Below are 23,912 nucleotides of genomic sequence, written 5' to 3' on the forward strand. Positions count from 1 at the left end.
CGGCCTGTCGTTTCTCTGCTGGAAGCGCGTCCCCGCGATCGCGCTTCTGCAGAAAACTGTGTTGGCCGTGTCCCTCGGACACAGCCAATCACAGATCGTGCTGAATGGCCAATCACAGCGGCCATTCAGCACTCGATCGAGCCGTCCAATGAGAGATGATCTCAAATGTAAACATATGAGATCATCTCTCATCGCCGGCTTTCTCTCCTTACACACAGACCGCGTGTGAGGAGAGAAAGCCGTTTACAGTGTAAAAAAACCCAGTGAGTGACATAACACTACCCACAGTCCCTGCCAGTGCCACCTTCCAGTGCCACCTTCCAGTGCCACCTTCCAGTGCCATCAGCCAGTGCCAGTGCATTTATCAGAGCCACCTGCCCCTGCCATCAGTGCCACCTGCCCCTGCCATCAGTGCCACCTGCCCCTGCCATCAGTGCCACCTGCCCCTGCCATCAGTGCCACCTGCCAAAAGTGCCACCTGCCAAAAGTGCAATCTGCCAAAAGTGCAATCTGCCAAAAGTGCAATCTGCCAGTGCCACCTGCCCGTGCCACCTGCCCGTGCCATCTGCCCGTGCCATCAGTGCCGTCAGCCATCAGTGCCACCTGCCCGTGCCACCTGCCCGTGCCATCTGCCCGTGCCATCAGTGCCGTCAGCCATCAGTGCCACCTGCCGCCAGTGCCACCTGCCCGTGCCACCTGCCCGTGCCATCTGCCCGTGCCATCAGTGCCGTCAGCCATCAGTGCCACCTGCCATCAGTGCCACCTGCCGCCAGTGCCACCTGCCGCCAGTGCCATCTGCCCGTGCCGTCAGCCATCAGTGCCACCTGCCATCAGTGCCACCTGCCATCAGTGCTACCTGCCATCAGTGCCATCTGCCATCTGCCCGTGCCATCTGCCAGTCCCATTTGCCGTCAGTGCCACCTGTCAGTGTCATCAGTGCCACGTGCCATCTTTTGTCATGGCTAAAAGATCTTTTTCACTTACGGAGGCATACGAAATTATTGCGGCCGACGAGAGCAACGGGGAGCTCTGCGATTCGGATTCCTCCGCAAGGTCAGACGCCGGATCTGATGTTGACTATGAGCCGATAGTTAGCAGTGAAGAGGAAGAGGAGGAAGAGGAGGAAGAGGGGGAAGATGAGGAAGAGGAGGAAGAGGGGGAAGATGAGGAAGAGGAGGAAGAAGAGGAAGAAGAGGAAGAAGAGGAAGAAGAGGAGGAAGAGGGTCCGCCCGCCAGACGAAGGCGTATTGCTAACGAGGCAGTGCCATCCACCAGCACTGCTGTGCCATCCACCAGCACTGCTGTGCCATCCACCAGCACCGCTGTGCCATCCACCAGAACCGCAACACCTCGTCAAGCAAGGTCACGTACCAGTAGGTCCCATGCCAGCCTTCCCTATTCCCTTCAGTACCCCTTGTGGCTTCCTCCTAATTCAGGAGAAGCCAACATTCCCCCTTTCACTGCCCAGCCAGGAGTCCAAGTGGACACAGAAAATTTTGCCCCAATAGATTTTTTCAGTTTAATTTTTACTGAGGACTTGCTTTCCTCAATTGTTTCCCAGTCCAATCTCTATGCCCAACAATTTATTTCCAGTCACCCCACATCCTATTATGCCCGTCCCTTCCAATGGAGACCCCTTACAGTGGAAGAGTTTAAAAAATTTTTGGGCCTCGTATTCTGTATGGGACTAAACCACAAAAACGAAGTACGTTCATATTGGTCAAAACGGCCCATATACCACATGCCCGTCTTTTCCTCAAAAATGCCCAGGTCCAGATATCAAATGATTATGCGATTCCTACATTACAGTGACAATACCCAGTGCCCTCCCCGAGATGACCCAAATTTTGATAAACTTTATAAGATTCGGCCACTACTAGATTATTTTTCCCAAATTTTCCCCCAGTTGTTTACCCCGGACCAAAACATCTGTGTTGACGAGTCACTTGTCAAATTTTCTGGCAGGCTCGGCATAAAGCAATTTATGCCCTCCAAAAGGGCCCGCTATGGAGTGAAGCTCTACAAATTATGTGACCGTGCCACCGGATATACCTATGCCTTCAACATATATGAAGGAAAGGACAGCCAGCTACACCCCCCTAATTGCCCAGACTACATAGGAACCAGCGGGAAAATTGTTTGGCAACTCCTAAACCCGCTCATGGAGAAAGGCTACCACTTGTATGTGGACAATTTCTACACAAGTTTGCCCCTTTTCCGAAACTTGTATAGAAAGAAGACACCCGCATGCGGCACCGTACGGTCGAACCGGAAGGGCTTTCCTCAAAGCCTCGTCACCAAGAAGCTAAGAAAAGGGGAGACGGCGAGTGCACGCAATGAGGAAGTTCTGGCCGTGAAATGGAGGGACAAAAGGGATGTGTACGTGCTTTCTACCATCCACAACAATACATGCGTTACCATCAGAAGGAGGAATGGGCAAATCCAGAAACCTAAATGTATCCACGAATACAATAAGTTCATGGGGGGTGTCGATTTCAATGATCAAATGATCGAGCCCTACCTTTCCACAAGACGATCATACCAGTGGTATAAAAAAGTTTCAATTTACTTATTCAATTTGGCCATATACAACACGTACGTATTATATCGAAAATCCACTCCAAGACCCAAATCCTACCTTTACTTCCAGGAGGAAATCACCACTGCCCTTTTATACACCAGCAACCCACCAGCAACCATTCGATCCGATGTGGTAAGCCGACTCTATGAGCGCCACTTCCCAGATAAAATCCCTCCCGGACCAACAGGCCGAAATTCCCAAAAAAAATGCCGGGTGTGCTCCAAAGATGGAGTGAGAAGAGACACCCGTTTTCATTGTGCCCAATGCCCTTCCCAACCAGGCCTCTGCATAGGCGGCTGTTTCCGCCGTTATCATTCCTTACTAAATTATTAGTCACTTCCTGCCATTTACCTTTACACCCCTTATGCCTCTGCTTGCTCTGTATTTGACCCTGGCTTGTTATTTGACCACGATTCTGCCTACCGATTTTGTTTATACCTCTGCCTGATATGGAACTGACCCTGGACTGTTATTTGACCACGCTTATGCCTACCGATTCTGTTTATACCTCTGCCTGATATGGAACTGACCCTGGACTGTTATTTGACCACGCTTATGCCTACCGATTCTGTTTATACCTCTGCCTGATCTGGAACTGACCCTGGACCGTTTGACCATTCTTTTTGCCTGCCTCTTGGACTGATCTTTTACCCTGCCAGTGGACTAGTGGGATTCAAAGCACAGGGGTCTCACATGTGAGGGGCTCCAGAATTGTTTTTCTGGATGAAGAAAACTATTGTTTTTGTTTTCTCATTCTAGATTAGGGTCTGGTTGCCCGGAGGCTTCAAAGAGATTTGGGTGGGAGAAGCCTCTACCCCTGTCCCCATTCTGTCCTGAACGAGGCCCTACTTCTGCCTGCTGCCTGTAGGACCTATGCCATCATGCCTGTTGCCTGGACAATTGCATTTTCTTTTGCTGACCAAGTCCCTGCCTGCTGCCTGGACCAGTGCTATCGTCCCGTGGACAACTGCGCTACTAAAACCACAGGTACATTTTTTGTTTACCCTTTGCTTAGCATAATGTATTTTGGTGTGTAATTCTTGTCATGTGTATGCTATGTGTCCCTAGAACACCGGTTGGTCTTCCTTGCATGTTGGGCCTCTGTATGTGGTCAGGCTGTGAAAAAGTCCCACACATGTGGTATCGCCATACTCAGGAGGAGCAGCAGAATGTATTTTGGGGTGTAATTTTTGCTATGTACAGGCTATGTGTTGGCAATATCTTATAAATGGACAACTTTGCATAAAAAAATTGCGTTTTCATTTTTTTTACACATTTTCCAGAAACGTTTGGAAAAAAATGAATCGTTCAAAAGACTCATTATGCCTCATAGATTATATGTTGGGGTGTTAGCTTTCCAAAATGGGGTCACTTTGTGGGCATTTCCATTGTCCAGGTGCTCTAGGGCCTTCAAAAGTGTAATAGGTAGTCAACAAGTTAGATGTGTAATTTATGCTCCTAGAACACCTGATGGTGCTCCCTGCATATTGGGGCTCTGTATGTGGCCAGGCTGTGAAAAAGTCCCACACATGTGGTATCGCCATACTCAGGGGGAGTAGCAGAATGTATTTTGGGGTGTAATTTTTGCTATGTACAGGCTATGTGTTGGCAATATCTTATAAATGGACAACTTTGCGTAAAAAAAATGCGTTTTCATTTTTTTCCCACATTTTCCAAAAACGTTTGGGAAAAAATGAATCGTTCAAAAGACTCATTATGCCTCATAGATTATACGTTGGGGTGTTAGCTTTCCAAAATGGGGTCACTTTGTGGGCATTTCCATTGTCCAGGTGCTCCAGGGCCTTCAAAAGTGTAATAGGTAGTCAACAAGTTAGATGTGTAATTTATGCTCCTAGAACACCCGATGGTGCTCCCTGCATATTGGGGCTCTGTATGTGGCCAGGCTGTGAAAAAGTCCCACACATGTGGTATCGCCATACTCAGGGGGAGTAGCAGAATGTATTTTGGGGTGTAATTTTTGCTATGTACAGGCTATGTGTTGGCAATATCTTATAAATGGCCAACTTTGCGTAAAAAAAATGCGTTTTCATTTTTTTCCCACATTTTCCAAAAACGTTTGGAAAAAAATGAATCGTTCAAAAGACTCATTATGCCTCATAGATTATACGTTGGGGTGTTAGCTTTCCAAAATGGGGTCACTTTGTGGGCATTTCCATTGTCCAGGTGCTCCAGGGCCTTCAAAAGTGTAATAGGTAGTCAACAAGTTAGATGTGTAATTTATGCTCCTAGAACACCTGATGGTGCTCCCTGCATATTGGGGCTCTGTATGTGGCCAGGCTGTGAAAAAGTCCCACACATGTGGTATCGCCATACTCAGGGGGAGTAGCAGAATGTATTTTGGGGTGTAATTTTTGCTATGTACAGGCTATGTGTTGGCAATATCTTATAAATGGACAACTTTGCGTAAAAAAAATGTGTTTTCATTTTTTTCCCACATTTTCCAAAAACGTTTGGAAAAAAATGAATCGTTCAAAAGACTCATTATGCCTCATAGATTATACGTTGGGGTGTTAGCTTTCCAAAATGGGGTCACTTTGTGGGCATTTCCATTGTCCAGGTGCTCCAGGGCCTTCAAAAGTGTAATAGGTAGTCAACAAGTTAGATGTGTAATTTATGCTCCTAGAACACCTGATGGTGCTCCCTGCATATTGGGGCTCTGTATGTGGTCAGGCTGTAAAAAAGTCTCACACATGTGGTATCGCCATACTCAGGAGGAGTAGCAGAATGTATTTTTGGGTGTCATTTGTGGTTTACACATGCCATGTGAGAGAAATAACCTATTACAATGACAATTTTGTGAGGGGGAAAAAAAAAATAAAAAAAATATTCATTTTGCAAAGAATTGTGGGAAAAAATTACAACATCAAAAACCTCATCATGCATCTTACTAAATACCTTGGAATGTCTACTTTCTAAAAAGGGGTCATTTGGGGGGTATTTGTACTTTCCTGGCGTGTTCAGGGCCCCAAGAAATGAGATAGGCACCGGTACAACAGGTGTGATATTTTTTTTATGATTTGCACCATAGCTTGTAGACTCTCTAACTTTCACAAAGAGCAAATAATATCCACTAATTTGGGTTATTTTTACCAAAGACATGTAGCAGTATAAATTGTGGCCAAAATTTATGAAGAAAAATTAATATTTTGCTAAATTTTATCGCATAAACTAAGAAAAATTCATTTTTTTTCAAAATTTTCCGCCTTTTTTCATTTATAGCGCAAAAAATAAAAAGTCGAGAGGTGATCAAATACCACCAAAAGAAAGCTCTGTTTCTATGAAAAAAAGGACAAAAAATTCATTTGGATACAATGTTGTATGACTGAGTAATTAACATTCAAAGTGTGAGAGTGCTGAAAGCTGAAAATTGCTCCGGGAACGAAGGTGGTTTAAGTGCCCAGTAAGCAAGTGGTTAACTCAATACAGTTTTAACTTTTATATTTAGTAGGAATTTTGTAAATTGTGCCATGCATGAATCCCCCAATAATGATTTTAAGACAAATAGGAAAAGGTGTGACCTGACACGATTAATAATGTATTAATACAGAAAAGGGGAATGGGACTTTGTATGAGGCGTGTCATTGCAAATGAAGATACATGAAATAAATATATATATATATATATATATATATATATATATATATATATATATATATATATATGTAAAATGTATTATCACAACCATATTGGGCATACCGTATACCGTAATCTTAGGAAAAACATTTGTATCAATCAATAATAATATATTTGTAGTCAAAAAGACTTACACATAAAATATAATGTTCATACCATATAATACAAATAGTCAATAAACATGATTGGTATGTAGAATGCAAAACAAGTAATGGCTATAAAACGTGTAGAGTTAACAACTAAAGGTGCCAAGAAATATGCATTTTATCATGTATTGTCTGTACATTTGATGTATGAGTAGCTTATGAAATTATCCTACCAATCACGCCAATGATACGTATATCTTGTTTTGCATCATAACTATCAATGCTACATATTTAGTTCTTACTTTACAGTAATCTTTGAATGATAAAATACTTGTTTACAATGATAAGATAAAATACCTTTTCATATGGGATTTGAAGAAGATCCAGCATAACCTTATGGGCATCCATATTTTTTAATAACCTTTGTTGCTTCTTACGGACTTGCTCTCCGACACCACACATTTTATTCAATTTTTCCAAGATCTAAAGGGAAAAACATTGTAAAAAATATCTTTTATAGGGACCAGCAATATTGACTTATAATCTATCATGTGTGTATGTCCTTCTGGTGATACACTGGACTAATATTTTTACATACCGTACTTGGTTTAAACTGACTGTGAAAAGTGTTTTTATGCATATACTTTATACTAATCGATTTCTATTGATTTGTATGGAGCAAAACAAATTATGATGTACAGTATATCTTCTGAAACAGTCAAACTCGGCCACAGCAGCTTTGACAAAACATATGACAAACTCTTACCTCCTTAACAATCTGATAATTCTCACTGCTCTTCTCTGTAGCTGGTTTTCCAGTGCTCCCCTGATCCCCTTCATGCTGTTAAAAAAAAAGCAAATCAATCTTTTTGATCTTATTGATATTTTAGTGTTTTCCCCATAGGCTGGTAACAAAAAAAACATCTAATGGTTTCTTAGGGACTCCAGTGCTGAAATCTTCTGGGTTCCCAGGTCTGCTCACCTGATGTGGCATACAGGATCCCCAATCTATGTTTGGATTTGTAAATAATTTCATAACCCAGAGAATGCAATAGGAGAAGTGGGGACACCACAATTGCATGGTGACCTCTGAAACTTCAAGGTGGCCAGGAATGGAGCTGGGAAACTACGAAGGACAGATCTTGTCAATAGGAATTCACAGGAGAAATAAGAAGCCAGTAGGTGTTTCTGCCAATCACATGCCATCTCTAAGTCAAACACCACTTACGTGTGGACTGAGCTTTGAAATCTACACTATAAAAACGTGTTTACGTAATCATCTTAAAATAATATAAATCTTTTTATCTATAGTATAGGTGTAGCTTTTTCAAAACTCATATAATAACCAAGATGAACAATAGGCACATCCAATTTTACAACAGACCTGCTCTAACACAGAAGGACAGCATAGAAACAATAATCTGCATCTTACTATAATGTAATTGATAAAAGGTGCAGCAGTGACCACAGCAGATCAGAGCTGCTTGTCATAGGAGGGCCTTCCTAAAAGAATAATATGGCTTCTGTAGGATAAAGTTGTAAATGTGATGACAATAGTTTGAAATGTATCACCTCTTTTTTCTCCTTTTTGTTACTATCCGATGAACCACTACTCCCTGATTTTTCTTTCTTGTCAACCCAGAGTTCAGATTTTTCTACCATGGTCCTCAGTCTGTCAAGCTCAGACTTGATCACTTTGTAATTATCAACATCTTGGGCTGAGATCAGCAGCTGAACCTGAAAGATTGAAAGCACATGCAAAGGAAAGTTACATCAAACTTACATACAGCAGTATTTAACTTAAAAGAAAACATTTATTATATTGCAGCTTACCAATTCTTAGATGTGATGGCGATATTAGTTTCCTTTTTAGGCTTTCTTTCTTCTATTTTACCTGGTGATCCAGCCAGTAAGTCTGGTGTTTCTCAACAGAAAATCTCTCTTGCAGTTACAGTAATGAGATAAACCATTTACCACTGACATGGGTGCTTACAATGACCAGCTTTTATTTATTTTTGTAAAATCTTTATCCCAAAAGGAAAAATAACTGTTTGCTGTAACTGATTATAAAGTAGTATCAGGAGTCCAGCTTCAGTTTCTTACTGTATTTAAATCTGCTAGTACATCTAGCACTCATTTGCCCCCAGACTGACAATGCTGCTAACCAAATTTGCCCCCCTGTGCTCCTTCATCTAGGGGGAATGTAATACAGGAAGTGTGTTACTGGCCAGATCACCAGGGAAAAACAGAGGTATAGCGGTGCCATTGATTGTTAATACCAGCTCCACGCATTGGCAACCATGGCACTTTTTTTCATGCACTGAACTGCATGATGCCACAGCATTGTGCAGCTTGGTACAGCACTATTGAAAAAAAGTGAAACTAAATTAAATGATGGTGGTAATGGCGCTGCTTTAAATAATGCAATTAAATAAAGTGCCACGTGATATGCCAAAATGTAAAAAATATTGTAATTTTTATGCATAGAGGAAATTAAAGCGGAGTTCCGGCCACAATTTCACTTTTTAAATATAAATACCCCTGTAATACACAAGCCTAATGTATTCTAGTAAAGTTAGTCTGTAAACTAAGGTCCGTTTTGTTAGGTTGTTACAGCATTTAGACACTTTATAAAATAGAAATTGACTGGGGCCATCTTAAGTGTGGGCATCATGAAGCCAGACTGTATGACTTCCTGGATTTCAGCCTTGCAAATCTCGCACATGCTCAGTGCTGCACAAGTAGTGTCAGATCAGGTTTCAGCACCTGTGCTGTCCAAGTCACATGATTCTTTGAGACTGGGGAGTGCACAGACTCCTGGCAAGTTACACCCACTACATTCCCAGGAGTCTGTGCGGTGCATTAAGCACCTAGGTGCAGGAAGTGGGAAGATTAACTATTCTGCCTAGCAACAACACTTTGAAGGCATCTAAGAAAAAAACATTTTTTCATAAAGGACTAATGACATTTTTTTAAAACTACTGATGTAATGTTATATTTATGGGTGGAACTCCACTTTAAGAGGAAAAATAAAATGTGGTGTCCCCTACATACCCTTTTAACAAGTATGGCAAAATGTGACACGGCCAAGATAAAAACTATACCTGTTTTTACAAACTTTTTTTTTTCCCCATGCCCATGGGGTTTACCTAAGTCTGCCATCTGTGCGGTAAATTCACATTCCATCGGGAGGTGGTATTAGTGATAAATACTAATTGAACATCCCAGATCAGAATATGCGGTCTTCAATAAAATGGGCGCTAGGATCATTTGCTTTGGGTTTCTAGGCTACCACATTGCATTTAACCTCGGGAGTGTAGCAAGATGGCGCTGCTCCAGATGATGTCTTGCTGACGAAACACATAGGGCGGAGCCACAGCATCATTGCGTCACTTCTGGTTTTCACTCGTGGAACGCAGAGGAAGCTCATCACTTCCTGTTCCTAACTGCAAACACGATTTTTAGCAAATGTAAGTGCATGACTACCCTTATAAGTAATAACGGTGGTATAAACATTATTTGCACTAAAGAGTGTTATTTTTCTCTCTACATATACAGAGCATTAACAAGGATAAACGGCTGACAAGAGGCATCTTCCTTGGAAGGTCTGTTTCAAAAACACAGCAAGGTGGCTGTAAAGGCACAATACCCCCTAGAGGGAAGAGTTTTCTAGTAAGTGCATATACACAAGAAGAGCACTGAGTGGAGAACCTGCACAGCTTAAATAACGTCTTTGCAAGTCACGGAAAGGATTTTAGGCACCAGTCACTTGTTTCTCTTTGAAGGTTGAGTTGAGGTTTTGGAATTTTTTAATTTTTATTCCCAACTTCACTTTTTTGTTTTGTTTGTTTTTATGAACTCAAAACAGAATTCCCCAAAAATCGAAAAATTCTGTTTTCTCATGTGATTGTATTTGAATGATTACATTTTTGCACCCATTAAGTTTTTTTTTAATTCAATTTATACCATGTCTATATATATATATATCTATATATATATATATATATATATATATATATATATATATATTTCTGTGTCACAAGCACTTCTGCACATGTCAATTTAAGGAAAGTGTTATATTTTAGCATATCACGTGGCACTTTATTAAGTTTATTGCATTATTTGGAGTAGCGCCATTACCACCATTATTTAATTTTGTTTTATTTTTCAGACCCACCTCAGGTAGGTGTTCTGGGAGAGAGGCAGCAGTTTCTAGCTTAATAATCTCACCATCAGTGCAGGTACCTCCCTTTTATACTCACACACTATTAAAAAATAGGGTTAGGGACTTCTTTCCCCTTGTTTCTTTGGGTAGGGCAGCCTGATGAAATAATTGGACTGCCTATGCGCAGAACGCATGTTGCAATAATTTACTTTATGACATGGGGTATATTGCATTTGTAAATACCACTGTGTTTAAATACTGGTTAATACACTGGCTTAGGGGATTACAATTTGGTTGTAATATAGGAGTTGCAGGAGAGTTATAGGATAGATTTATTGCAACTGGTTTGGTTTCCAAAGTTCAGGCCATCATATACCAAGACTTTTGACTTCTGGTCACAGATCACAGTTTTCCTTCCAACCCATTTCCAAAGGTACCTGTTTAAATGTATGCAGCACTTCTTGTCTTTGGCTAAAATGTTTAAAAAGAAGTTGTAGAGATCCAGAGATGAGAGCGGGGTAGTCATTCATTGTCAGATGTATGAGGACACGCAGAAACATCCTGCCACCCTCGTCATCTACTTCCAGCATAGTATTCTTCCTGCAGGGATGAATAAAATTATTGGTCCATCAATCCTAAAAAACAACTTGCGGTTTATAATAATAACATCTAGAAATGTGAATGTCAGCAGTACAGAACTGAAACAGCTGACCCTTCATTTATATTTGCTGTGTAGCTGATGACAGGCTACAGTATTATTTTCTCTGCCTTCTTAGACCAGAAAAAGGGCTGCACAAACTGCTGGAGGTGTACTTTAACCACTCGCCGACCGCCGCATGCCGATGTATGTCAGCAGAATGGCACGGGTGGGTAAATGGGTGTACCCTTACGTCCCTCCTTCAGAGCAGGCTAGCAGGAGCGTGCATGCCGCATGCCCAAGGACTCGGTGAGGAAATTCAGAACGTGGAAATGCCTATGTAAACCAGGCATTTCCCTGTTATGCCTAGTGACATGACAGAGATCTTCTGTTCCCTGTCATCGGGAACAGTGATCTATGTCATGTCCTAGTGAGCACATCCCCCTACAGAGGGAACACACATTTAACCCCTTGATCGCCCGCTAGTGTTAACCCCTTCCCTACCAGTGACATTCACTCAGTAAACAGTGGCTATTTTAGCTCTGATTGCTGTATAAATGTCAGTGGTCCCAAAATAGTGTCAAAAGTGTCTGATCTGTCCGCCGCAATGTCGCAGTCCTGATAATAAGTAATGATAACTAGTAAAAAGAAAATGAATAGTAAAAATGCCATAAATCTATCCCCTATTTTGTAGAAGCTATACTCTTATTGCGTTTTTTTTAACAAAAATATGTAGAAGAATATATATCGGTCTAAACTGAGGAAGAAACTTGTTTTTTTATATATATTTTTGGGGGATATTTATTATAGCAAAAAGTGTTTTTTTGGTTTAGAGTGCAGGAAATAAAAACAGCAGAGCTGATCAAATTCCACCAAAAGAAAGCTTTATTTGTGGGGAAAAAAGGACGTCAATTTTGTTTGGGTACAGCCTCGCAGGACCTCGCAATTGTCAGTTAAAACGACGTGCCAAATTGCAAAAAATGCTCTGCTCATTAAGGGGGAAAATTCTTCTGGGGGTGAAGTGGTTAATGTAATTATTAGAAGAATATGAGAATATGAGCTTTGTATGGGCAGTATAACTTCTCATGACCAAACACATTCACCTCGGATAAATGAATATTATTCAGTCATGTGCAAGTTAAAGCCTTGTTTTTTTTTCCATTTCCCGTACATATTCAAAGTGAACACAGTTTTACCTTACAGTTTGTAGAGTCAAAGAGAAGTGCATCACTTCAATCCTCCAAGTGCTCTCCTCATATGCTGAAATTAGGTGCTGTTTAGGAATTTGTCACTCCTCCACACAAAGCTCAGTATAATCCAAATGTAAAGATGCACTCCATCCAATGATATCTTCACGGACAAACCTTTAATCAGCCAAAATTAAACACATGCCCCTACCCACAGGACCACCCTTTTCACATGTCTCATAGAGGAATTATACAGCCCATTTGGTAAAACATGTCAGAGCGGTGGTCCTGGGGCTGGGACCATATGCTGAAGCTGAAAAAAGTTTTGCCTGTGAAGACATCATCGGTGTGCGGCGTTTCTCTTGGATTATACCAAACCGCTTCACCTCAATTATTAAGCCAAGTGAACTTGCACATAGATAAATTAAATGCCTTTAGTAATGTACAGGTGTTGGACAATAATATGGAATCACTACATGATTTGCAGGTGTGAAAGTGATGACTTGTTTCGCATTGAAAGTGGAAGTGACGTAACATTCTTTTGCTTCCGCAGTGTGATGAGACATCTAGCTAACAGGTGGGAAGCCTCACTTTCGTCATTCATGGTGTGCGCTGCTAGTAATACAGAGTCATGTCAGAGATTTGCTGAGTTTCAAGGAGGCCATATTGTTGATGCCCACTTAGCTGGTGTCTCTGTGACTGAAATTGATAATTTAGTTGCGGTGTTGCTAGGTACAGTATAAAAGGTTATGCTGGCGGTGACGGACTCTGGACAACCCGGTATCTCCACCAAGAAGCTGCTTCCCAACACGAGGCCAGTGAAAATAGCTATAGTTACCCCAAAGAACTAGGCAACACCAGTTTTTGGAGAAAACCAGAAGAATGGCTTTATTAGAGAACAACGCTGAATGTATACAGAAAACCATCAGATAAGCGATACTCCCATTATCACAGACAATGGCCACCTCAGACAGTAGAGCTAATCCTATTATCATAGAAAAAGGCCACCTCAGACAGTCCGGCTCCCCATAGCAATACATTATACATAGGTAGCCAAAAGTCAATTAGTGACCAGCTCATTCTGTATAACTTGAAAAGACATTCAGACAGAGTTCTCTGGGCAGTGGTTCTCCTGCAGCCCCAAGTCCATGACAACGGCATATACAGTTTCTGGGAAAATGTTATCTGATTTTATCTAATAAGCATAAGTGCGGTCGACATGGACAACTGATCGAAAGAGACAAAAGGACATTGCGCATGATTGTGACTTACAGTAGGTGTTTGTGATATTGTGTTTTTAGCATGACAGCATCGCGCTGATTCTCGGCGACATGGTGCCGAGATCTCGCACTCACTGGAATAGTGACAGCACATTCCAACGTGCGCGTCATAGAAGCGACGGGAGATCCGACTTGGATTCCCGCCAATTCTACACGTGTGCGGCGTTTGTTATGAATCCTGAGGGGGAAGTCCCCGCCGGATTTTAAATAAAAATTCGGCATGGGTTCCCCCCTCAGGAGCATACCGGGCCCTTAGGTCTGTTATGGGTTGTAAGGAGAGCCCCCCTACGCCGAAAAAACGGCGTAGGGGGTCCCCCTACAATCCATACCAGACCCGTATCCAAAGCACGCTACCCGGCCGGTCAGGAAAGGAGTGGGGACGAGCGAGCGCCCCCCCCCCCCTCCTGAGCCGTACCAGGCTGCATGCCCTCAACATGGGGGGGTTGGGTGCTCTGGGGCAGGGGGGCACACTGCGGCCCCACCCCAGAGCACCCTGTCCCCATGTTGATGAGGACAGGGCCCCTTCCCGACAACCCTGGCCGTTGGTTGTCGGGGTATGCAGGCGGGAGGCTTATCGGAATCTGGGAGCCCCCTTTAATAAGGGGGCCCCCAGATACCGGCCCCCCACCCTAAGTGAATGGATATGGGGTACATCGTACCCCTACCCATTCACCTGGAGGAAAAGTGGTAAAAACACAAATAAAAAACACAGGGTATTAAAATATTTTATTAGTCTGCTCCGGAGGCTCCCCCTGTCTTCTTTAGCTCTTTTACCAGGGGGAGCTTCTTCCGATTTCCGGGGGTCTTCTCCTGCTCTCCGGGGTCTTCACCGCTCTTCTGTGACGTCTTCTCCGCTCCGGGGGGTCTTCTTCTATGTTCGCCGCTCTCTGCTCTTGACTCGGCGCACCCCGGTTCTTCCTCCGGCTGTCCGGTGCCTTCTCCTTCTTCCGCTGTTCTGTGACGTCTTCTCCTCTTCTTCCGCTGTTCTGTGACGACTTCTACTTCTCCCTTCAGGCCGCTGTACTGTGACGTCTTCTCTTCTTCTCTTCTCCCGATGTTGACACGCCGGCTCTTCTCGCTGAAATGGCAGGTGCGCTGCTTTCATCGGACCTATATAGGCCTCACCGTCCCATCATGCTCTGTACCTACCCATGTGATACCTACCCACGTGGGTAGGTATCACATGGGTAGGTACAGAGCATGATGGGACTGTGAGGCCTATATAGGTCCGATGAAAGCAGCGCACCTGCCATTTCAGCGAGAAGAGCCGGCATGTCAACATCTGGAGAAGTGAAGAAGATGACGTCACAACCCGGAAGAAGAAGAATACGTCACAGCACGGAAGAAGAAGATAGACGTTCAGCGCTGAAGGAGAAGGCACCGGACAGCTGGAGGAAGAACCGGGGTGCGCCGAGTCAACAGCGGAGAGCGGCGAACATAGAAGGAGACCCCCGGAGAGTTGAGAAGACCCCCGGATAGCGGAGAAGACCCGTCGGGATAGCGGAAGAAGAAGCCCCCCCGCCGAAGACGCAGGAGGAAACCCGCCGGGGGTGGGGGCTTTTTTAAAAGCGACCCCCCCGGCGGTGGAAGAGAACCAGACGGCGGCCCCCACCCACCCGAAGACGTCAAAGAAGAAGCTTCCCCTGGTAGAAGAGCTAATAAAGAAGACAGGGGGTGCCTCCGGAGCAGAAAAATAAATTATTTTAAAAACCCTTGTGTGGTGTGTTTATTAACTTTGACATTTTTCCTCCAGGTGAATGGTTAGGGGTACGATGTACCCCATATCCATTCACTTAGGGTGGGGGGCCGGTATCTGGGGGCCCCCTTATTAAAGGGGGCTCCCAGATTCCGATAAGCCTCCCGCCCGCATACCCCGACAACCAACGGCCAGGGTTGTCGGGAAGGGGCCCTGTCCTCATCAACATGGGGACAGGGTGCTCTGGGGTGGGGGGGCCGCAGTGCGCCCCCCTGCCCCAGAGCACCCAACCCCCCCATGTTTAGGGCATGCAGCCTGGTACGGCTCAGGAGGGGGGGGAGCGCTCGCTCGTCCCCACTCCTTTCCTGACCGGCTGGGTAGCGTGCTTTGGATACGGGTCTGGTATGGATTGTAGGGGGACCCCCTACGCCGTTTTTTCGGCGTAGGGGGGCTCTCCTTACAACCCATAACAGACCTAAGGGCCCGGTATGCTCCTGAGGGGGGAACCCATGCCGAATTTTTATTTAAAATCTGGCGGGGACTTCCCCCTCAGGATTCATAACAAACGCCGCACACGTGTAGAATTGGCGGGAATCCAAGTTGGATCTCCCGTCGCTTCTATGACGGCTTTGTCTCTATCGCGGCAAGCCAGCTCGGCGCTGGCTCCCGCGATGGGGCTCGTAGGTGCTCAATCTCGCTGAGAAAGGGAGCGAGATTGACACAATATCGCGTGCACCTACTGTATATTTGTCAATTGCCATGAGAGTTCATGACAAAGCCAGTCCAACACTATATTATGTAACGATTCTCTTCTTTTAACCTGCACCATTTATTGACCCCAATTGAGCAAGCATTTACTTACCCCACTCCAAACATAGCTTCTGCTTGTTCTGAAATACGCTCCAGATTTAAGGTGGCATCTGTACAATCAAGAAAGAATTATGGAATGTTCAAAATTTATTAGGAATTAAATATACAATTACCTGTATATAATTAGTTGATATAGGTGATATACGTTATATAAAAGTGTTAAATTCTTTAGTGATCACCCTTCTCTAATGATAAATTACTTTTCCCTAAAAAAAAAAAATGGCAAGCTACAAACATTGTTTGTTCCTTGTGCTCATCAGAATTCATATGTTAAATGCATCACTTTAATTTTTTCATACAACCCTAATTCCAAAAAAGTTGGGACACTGCAAAATCAGGTTTATGGGATTTGCAAATGTTTTTTTTTTTATTACTATTCACAATAGAAAGTAGGAACCATATCAAATGTTTAAACTAAGAAAATGTACCATTTTAACAAACAAAGGTCATTTTGAAATTGATGGGAGCAACATGTCTGTTGCGCCCCCTTACTTTCAGTATGGGCACTACGCTAAAATTAGTGGGGAATGGGAGAGTTATTTTGCTCCCATTCACAATTTTCTAAATTTGAGCTGCTGTCATTCCTGAACTGTCCTGTAGGTCAGTCTGCGCTCCAGGGGTGTTGTTTCCACCCCTGGGCGACAGCTGGCACTAGAGGGGTTCTGGCGGAGCCACTTTTCCCCAGCAGCCAATTGGAGGAGTTTGTCCTTGCGGTGCATGCTGGGGGAGAGTAGATCTGTGGCAGACGCCATTTTGTGTGGTTCTTCGCGAGTTCAAGGTTCCAGGTGCGGCACCCACATTCAGGGTGTGCACATCCAATGGACCCTAGTGATGGCCTACCAGGCCGGGGTCATACGCTACGCGGAGCTCCATGTTCCTGATAGGGACCCCAGTGACTTACTGGGTTCCCAATTCTATTGAGGAGATCCCAGGCAGGATGCCGTTCGATGGGGGGTCAGCTTGAGGAGAACCAGGAGGCAGGTTGTCCAACAGGGCTTGAACGAACCATCAGGGATCTGGTGACCGGAATGTTGACAGGTACACTATTGCTGTCACCCGGTGACCCATGCTTAATCTACTGGGAGGATTCGGTCAATCTCCATCCATCCATTTAGCTCATTCAAGTAATTGGCCTGTGGCAGAGGCCCTAGAGCCAGGTCTGTGGCAGAGGCCTGTTCCTCCCAGAAACCTAAAGTGACACTTCGGCTGCCAGGCTCATGGCAGGAGTCTGTCCGGGGGCACTTCACCCACTCTGGCTAGAGTGGCGACGGATTGCAATTGATACTACTGAGAGCAGGATTGCTCAGTTCATATCCAGGCCTGATACTGCAAAGTTCTCTCTTGCTTCATCACCCTTTTCCCCTCCTTTGATGTTGATGTTGGCCATATTGGGCCTGGAAATAAAGCATTTGAAAACCTTTGTTCAATGACTGGACATTTGCTCACTACTCTAAGCTACTCTACTTATCAACCACACCCCTAGACAACACTAAAAGGGTAACTTAATTTGCCGATCCCAACAACAACCAGCAGCTCCTGAGGGGGTAGCGCTACACGTCTTAAAAAAGTTAGGACAAGGCCCTGTTTAGCAACCCCTCTTCTTTTAACAGCACTCTGTAAACATCTGGGAACAGAGCCAGTTGGTGGATTTTTTGGAGAGTTGTCCCATTCTTGCCAGATATAGGACTGGCTCAAACTGCTCAACAGTCCTGGGTTTTCTTTGTTGGATTTTTCGTTTCAGGGTGCAGCAAATATTTTCAACTGGTGAAAGGTCTGGACAGCAGACAGACCAGTTAAGTGCCTTGAACAGGTATTTATACCCCTTGAAATTTTCACATTTTTTTCATGTTACAACCAAAAACGGAAATATATTTGACTGGGATTTTATGATCAACACAAAGTGGCACATAACTGTAAAGTGGAAGGAAAATGATAAATGGTTTTCCATTTTTTTTACAAATAAATATCTGAAAAGTGCATTTGTATTCAGTCCCCTATACTCTGATACCCCTAACTAAAATCTAGTGGAGCTTGAGTGCAGAAGCGAACGCATACATGAGTAGCGCCCGCATATGAAAACTGTGTTCATACCACACATGTGAGGTATTAGCGTGATCATTAGAGCGAGAGCAATGATTCCAGCCCTAGACCTACTCTGTAACCCAAAACTGGAAACCTGTAAAAAAAATTAAACATCGCCTATGGGGATTTTTAAGGGTAAAAGTTTGTCGCCATTCCACTCGGCGTAACATTATCTTTCACAATATATATTAAAAAAAATTTGGGCTAACTTTACTGTTTTATTTTTGAATTCAAAAAAGTGTATTTTTAAAAAAAAAAGTGTTCTTGTAAGACCACTGCGCAAATATGGTGTGACAGAAAGTATTGCAACGACCGCCATTATATTCTCTAGGGTGTTAGTAGAAAAATATATATATAAGATTGGTGAACCTTTGCCCATTTTTACTTCTGAGACACTGACTCTAATATAAGATGCTCTTTTTACACTCAATCATGCTACTTACCTATTGCCAAATATCCTAATTAGTTGAAAAATGTTCTTCCAGCTCTCCTTAGGCCAGTCATGCATGGATCAAAATTCAGCTGGTTCGGCAGGCACTGGCCAAATTTCGATCCACGTATGGGCTATCTGGTTTTTCACAAATTATCAATATTGCCAGCAACAGTGATCATTGTATTCCCCAGGGTACCAAAATATAAAAAAACACTATTCTGGCAGTATGGTTATTTAAAAATGTTCTGCGGCAAATTCTTTAAAGCACTACAACATTTTCATTAACAAACTGGTTGCAACAAATAAAAAAAAATGCCTTTGATTCATAGATAAAAAGAAAAAAAGAAAAATGACTGCTGCACACCCTTAAGAGTTATTACTACGTTTTATTAAATATCAGAAAATAGAGCATAAAAGGCATTAAAAACACACAGGTAACCAATTATGGTATAGTACCCTAGAAGTGACCTGAGAATACACTCACAAAACGAGACGGCAAAAATCAGTGACAAATTGAAAACTGGAGCTCGATCATCCAATAAAGAGATCTAAGTCCATAACTCACCCATTCACCCTCCACACAACACAAAGAGACCCCCCACCCCAAGCACATATAAAACCCCCACTGCTATCAATAGTCCTAAAGATTTCCACACCATGCGGTGGTTCCCTGTAACTACAGGTGAAAGTACCACCGTCTAAGTGGGAAAAGTTGCAAAAAGGAAAAGCTCAAAAATGGGGACATGAGAAGGATCCACTATATAGTGGTATAGTAATACTGCTCAATTGGAGATAAATGGCATGTGATAAATCAGATGAGAGAGATATAGTCCCAGGGACCGCAGACAATTCTACTAGGCTGGAGAGAAAAAGTGGTATATATATATATATATATATATATATATATATATGTCTCTGCTCTTCAGATGGGTCGCCGCGTCTGGCGTCCAGACGCGGCGACCCATCTGAAGAGCAGAGACATATATATATATATATATATATACCACTTTTTCTCTCCAGCCTAGTAGAATTGTCTGCGGTCCCTGGGACTATATCTCTCTCATCTGATTTATCACTTGCCATTTATCTCCAATTGAGCAGTATTACTATAACACTATATAGTGGATCCTTCTCATGTCCCCATTTTTGAGCTTTTCCTTTTTGCAACTTTTCCCACTTAGACGGTGGTACTTTCACCTGAAGTTACAGGGAACCACCGCATGGTGTGGAAATCTTTAGGACTATTGATAGCAGTGGGGGTTTTATATGTGCTTGGGGTGGGGGGTCTCTTTGTGTTGTGTGGAGGGTGAATGGGTGAGTTATGGACTTAGATCTCTTTATTGGATGATCGAGCTCCAGTTTTCAATTTGTCACTGATTTTTGCCGTCTCGTTTTGTGAGTGTATTCTCAGGTCACTTCTAGGGTACTATACCATAATTGGTTACCTGTGTGTTTTTAATGCCTTTTATGCTCTATTTTCTGATATTTAATAAAACGTAGTAATAACTCTTAAGGGTGTGCAGCAGTCATTTTTCTTTTTTTCTTTTTTTCTCTCTTGGTACATTATATTTTTGATTGCACCCCCCGACAATATCGGTTGAGTACCACATATTTGATAACTAGTGATTCCCATATCCTTCTCTCCTTTGTTTATGATTCATAGATAATAAAACTGAACTTAACTAAGACTAACTCAAAGTTGACATACAGACAGACCAGAGTAAGGGGGGGGGGGGGGTACAGTGGGGAAAAGTATTAATTAATCCCCTGCAGATTGTGTAAGTTTGCCCACTTACAAAGAAATGAGAGGTCTATAATTTTTATCATAGGTGTATTTTAAATGATACAGACAGAGGGGTTTATTGCACATGCACATGATTGGATGATGGAAGTGAGAAGAGTTATTTTAATTTATACTCATACTAGGCTCTGGAGCGACTGTTCTTGCACAGTGAAACTGCACCTTTCAAAGTGCACAGTCTATTTGCCTTTAGTAATTCAACTCCAAAATATTAACCAAAAAATCCAAAAAAAAAACGATATAAACTTTATAAATTGAGTTGCAGTTCAGTGAGTAAAATAAGTATTTGATTCCCAAGCAAAACATGACTTAGTACTTGGTGGAGAAACCATTGTTGGCAAGCACAAAGGTAAGACATGTCTTATAGTTGGTTACCAGGTTTGAACACAACTCAGGAGAGATTTTGGGCCACTCTTCTTTACAGATCTTCTTTAAATCCTTATGTTTTCTTTGGTGAAGATGCCATTTAAGGTGAAAACGTACGTCGGAGCGGAGGATTTGTCACTTATGGGTCCTGATTTGTCACCCCACACCAGGCTTTTACCCCTACGAGCGGGATGCGGAATGCACGCTGTTTTTCCTTAGTGCCAGCCAGGCACTTTTACATGTGAGGACAACCTACTACTTTGTCATTGCTTTTAAATTTTACTACACTATGAGACTTTCTCTCTTGTCTCACTTGGAGTCAATTTTCATGCCCTAGCTTTATCCAGAGGGTTCACTGGAGCGGAGTGGCGATGGCAGTGGGAATCAATTTGTTATTCCAAATGCACAATTTGACCTTCCTTACAAAGTGGTCAAACACCTTTTGGTGAGTTGCCACCTTTCCATTGAGCACCTGTGGTGGAAGAACTAGCAGCTTCATTTAAAAGTTTTTTTTAGTGTTGGGAACACTATCAGTAATGGACTTTCTAGCTGGCTATATGTTTAACAATATATGTTTTTTTTTGCAGTGATATATGTGACGAACGCGAGTGTCAGATCCCCGCCCTCCGCGCCAACTTGCGACGAAGGACAGGCCGACCTCACACCACGCTGTCACTTACGTAACAATGCCACTCTCAGCTGCGCCCAGCACAAAGATTTCCCTGCTTGCGGGACCACAATCTAAGTGCTAGTAGCCTGAGAGCGATTGTCACTGGGCTAATGACACAATTAACCCTTTAACTGCCACCACCAACATTGATAAGGAAGCGTTGGTACTCCCGTCAATTAACAATACCAATTAGGATTTTAGAATAAGCGTCTGCAACACACACTGTCACCACAGGCAGGTCTGCTCAGAGGCCTTACTCTACACCAGTAGCGCTCTTCAAAAGGCAGAGGTTCGTTCATAGCCTGCATTAAGAGTTTAAGAGACAAAGTTAACACTTTTCAACATAAAAGGTTTATTACGAAAAGGGCAAACTTGGTGCAATAAAGTGTTACAGAAAAATATGTTTTAAAGAGATAACGACAATATACAGCGACAAAGTAATAGGGTAGAATTGAAGAAGAAGAATACTTGCAATTAATGTCCAAGGTTGATCAGAGTTCGATCGATGAACTGGGTAATCGGTTCTCAAACTTGGCAGATGCTCTAGCTTGGATGGTAAAAGGAGCACCCCCTTGACTTGGCATCTCCTCTTTTCTGTGCGATCAAAAAGGGGTGTTGACACGACCAGTAACCAATTGTCTGGTCATCTGATTTAGGGGCTGGTTACTGGGAGGGTCCACATTCACGCCCATAACCCAGGTACACTTTGTGATACATATTCATATCTCTGCAGTTCTAATAGTTACAGACTACCAACATCCGTGTTATTGTAGAGCATGATATTTGCTTTAAGAAAAGTCCAAACGTGACAAGTCTACCATGGTTATTCTACCTATGACGAATAAATGGGGTCAGGGGCCTTCCGTATGATTGATCATATTCATGTCTGGGCTCGAAACGTTACAAATTATCTGAGGAAACTAAATATGTCTGTTGTTTGGCTGTGCTATGAGTTAGCTGGAAGTTATGAAACATGTGTAACGTTCATACTTATTCCTTAGTCTTCAGCGTTTATGAGTCTAAGGCATTTACGACAGGGGTCTGTGGACTCTCTGAGGTGAGAGGACGACAGCTTTACGACAGGCCAGGAACCCTGCCAGGAGACATTAAGAAACCTGGGTTGCTCTGTTTCTCGGAGGAGATAACAGATCTTTTGAAGTAGAATGCCTATGAATTCCTGAGAATAAGGGAGGGAGGGAGTGAGTTTCTTTCCACTGCTTATACTGTTTTTAAACAACATGGCTGCTGTATGGTTCTTACACAACAGCTAGTCGCGTGTCCAGCGCGCAATATCGTTACACCTCCCCCCTTAGGTGGTTGCATGGGAGGGAACTACAATTTCCCTCCTGACGCAACCGACTCCGGCGGGCTCGGCTTGTCGTGACAGCCCATCAGCATTTCCATGGGCACTGCCTTTCTTATGCTGGATGGTGAAATCGTATTGCTGCAGAATTAAGCTCCACCGAAGTAGTTTGCCATTCTCCCCAGCAACACGATTTAGCCAGCTCAAGGGATTGTGATCGGTGATCACAGTGAAATGCCGTCCATAAAGATACGTTTGTAACTTCTGGAGAGACCACACGATCGCAAGACACTCCTTTTCGATCGTGGCATAAGCTACTTCCCTGGGAAGCAGCTTCCGGCTCAGGTAGAGGATGGGATGCTCCTCTCCGGCATCATCCACTTGGCTCAGGACTGCACCCAATCCATAGGCAGAGGCATCCGTCTGCACTAGAAAACGGCGGGTGAAGTCGGGAGCCTGTAGCACAGGGGCGCTGGCCAGCGCCTCCTTCAAGGCCTGAAATGCCTGCTCACATTCTGGTGTCCAAGACACCACCTTGGGCAGTTTCTTTTTTGTTAGGTCAGTCAGAGGTTTGGCCAGGCTGCTATAGTTACCTACAAACTTCCTATAGTAGCCAGCGGTCCCCAAGAAAGACATAACCTGTTTTTTGGTTTGGGGGATAGGCCAGGCCAGGATGGCCTCAACCTTTCCTGTCTCGGGTTTCAGTGTGCCTCCTCCTACCTGGTGTCCCAGGTAATGCACATCATTCATGCCGATCTGACACTTACTGGGTTTGACAGTCAGGTTGGCATCGGTCAATCGGTCCAGGACCTGTGACAGGTGCATCAGGTGTTCTTCCCAGGTAGGGCTGAACACAGCGATGTCATCCAGGTAGGCTACGGCAAAGGGTTCCAGCCCCTCCAGTAAATCATTCATGACTCTCTGGAAGGTAGCTGGGGCATTCTTCATCCCAAACGGCATGACGGTAAATTCGAACAAGCCGATTGGGGTGATGAAAGCCGACTTTTCCCGAGCCTCAGGGGCCAGAGGAATTTGCCAGTACCCCCTGCTCAGATCCATGATTGTTATATAGTGGGCGGCCGCCAGCCTATCTAACAACTC

The 23,912-nt window shown here is 43.6% G+C and overlaps 1 protein-coding gene across 1 annotated transcript in view; it reads right to left on the reverse strand.

Moving 5' to 3' along the window:
• ITPR3 (inositol 1,4,5-trisphosphate receptor type 3) overlaps window positions 1-23,912 on the reverse strand; it is a 385,035-nt gene that overhangs the window by 185,840 nt on the left and 175,283 nt on the right. The window contains 5 exon segments of the mRNA XM_040339415.1: window positions 6,679-6,804; window positions 7,088-7,162; window positions 7,894-8,058; window positions 10,924-11,086; window positions 16,149-16,206. Of these exon segments, the coding sequence (XP_040195349.1) occupies window positions 6,679-6,804; window positions 7,088-7,162; window positions 7,894-8,058; window positions 10,924-11,086; window positions 16,149-16,206 (587 nt within the window).

Source organism: Rana temporaria, chromosome 2 (assembly GCF_905171775.1).
Source record: "Rana temporaria chromosome 2, aRanTem1.1, whole genome shotgun sequence".
NCBI classification, from domain to species: domain Eukaryota; kingdom Metazoa; phylum Chordata; class Amphibia; order Anura; family Ranidae; genus Rana; species Rana temporaria.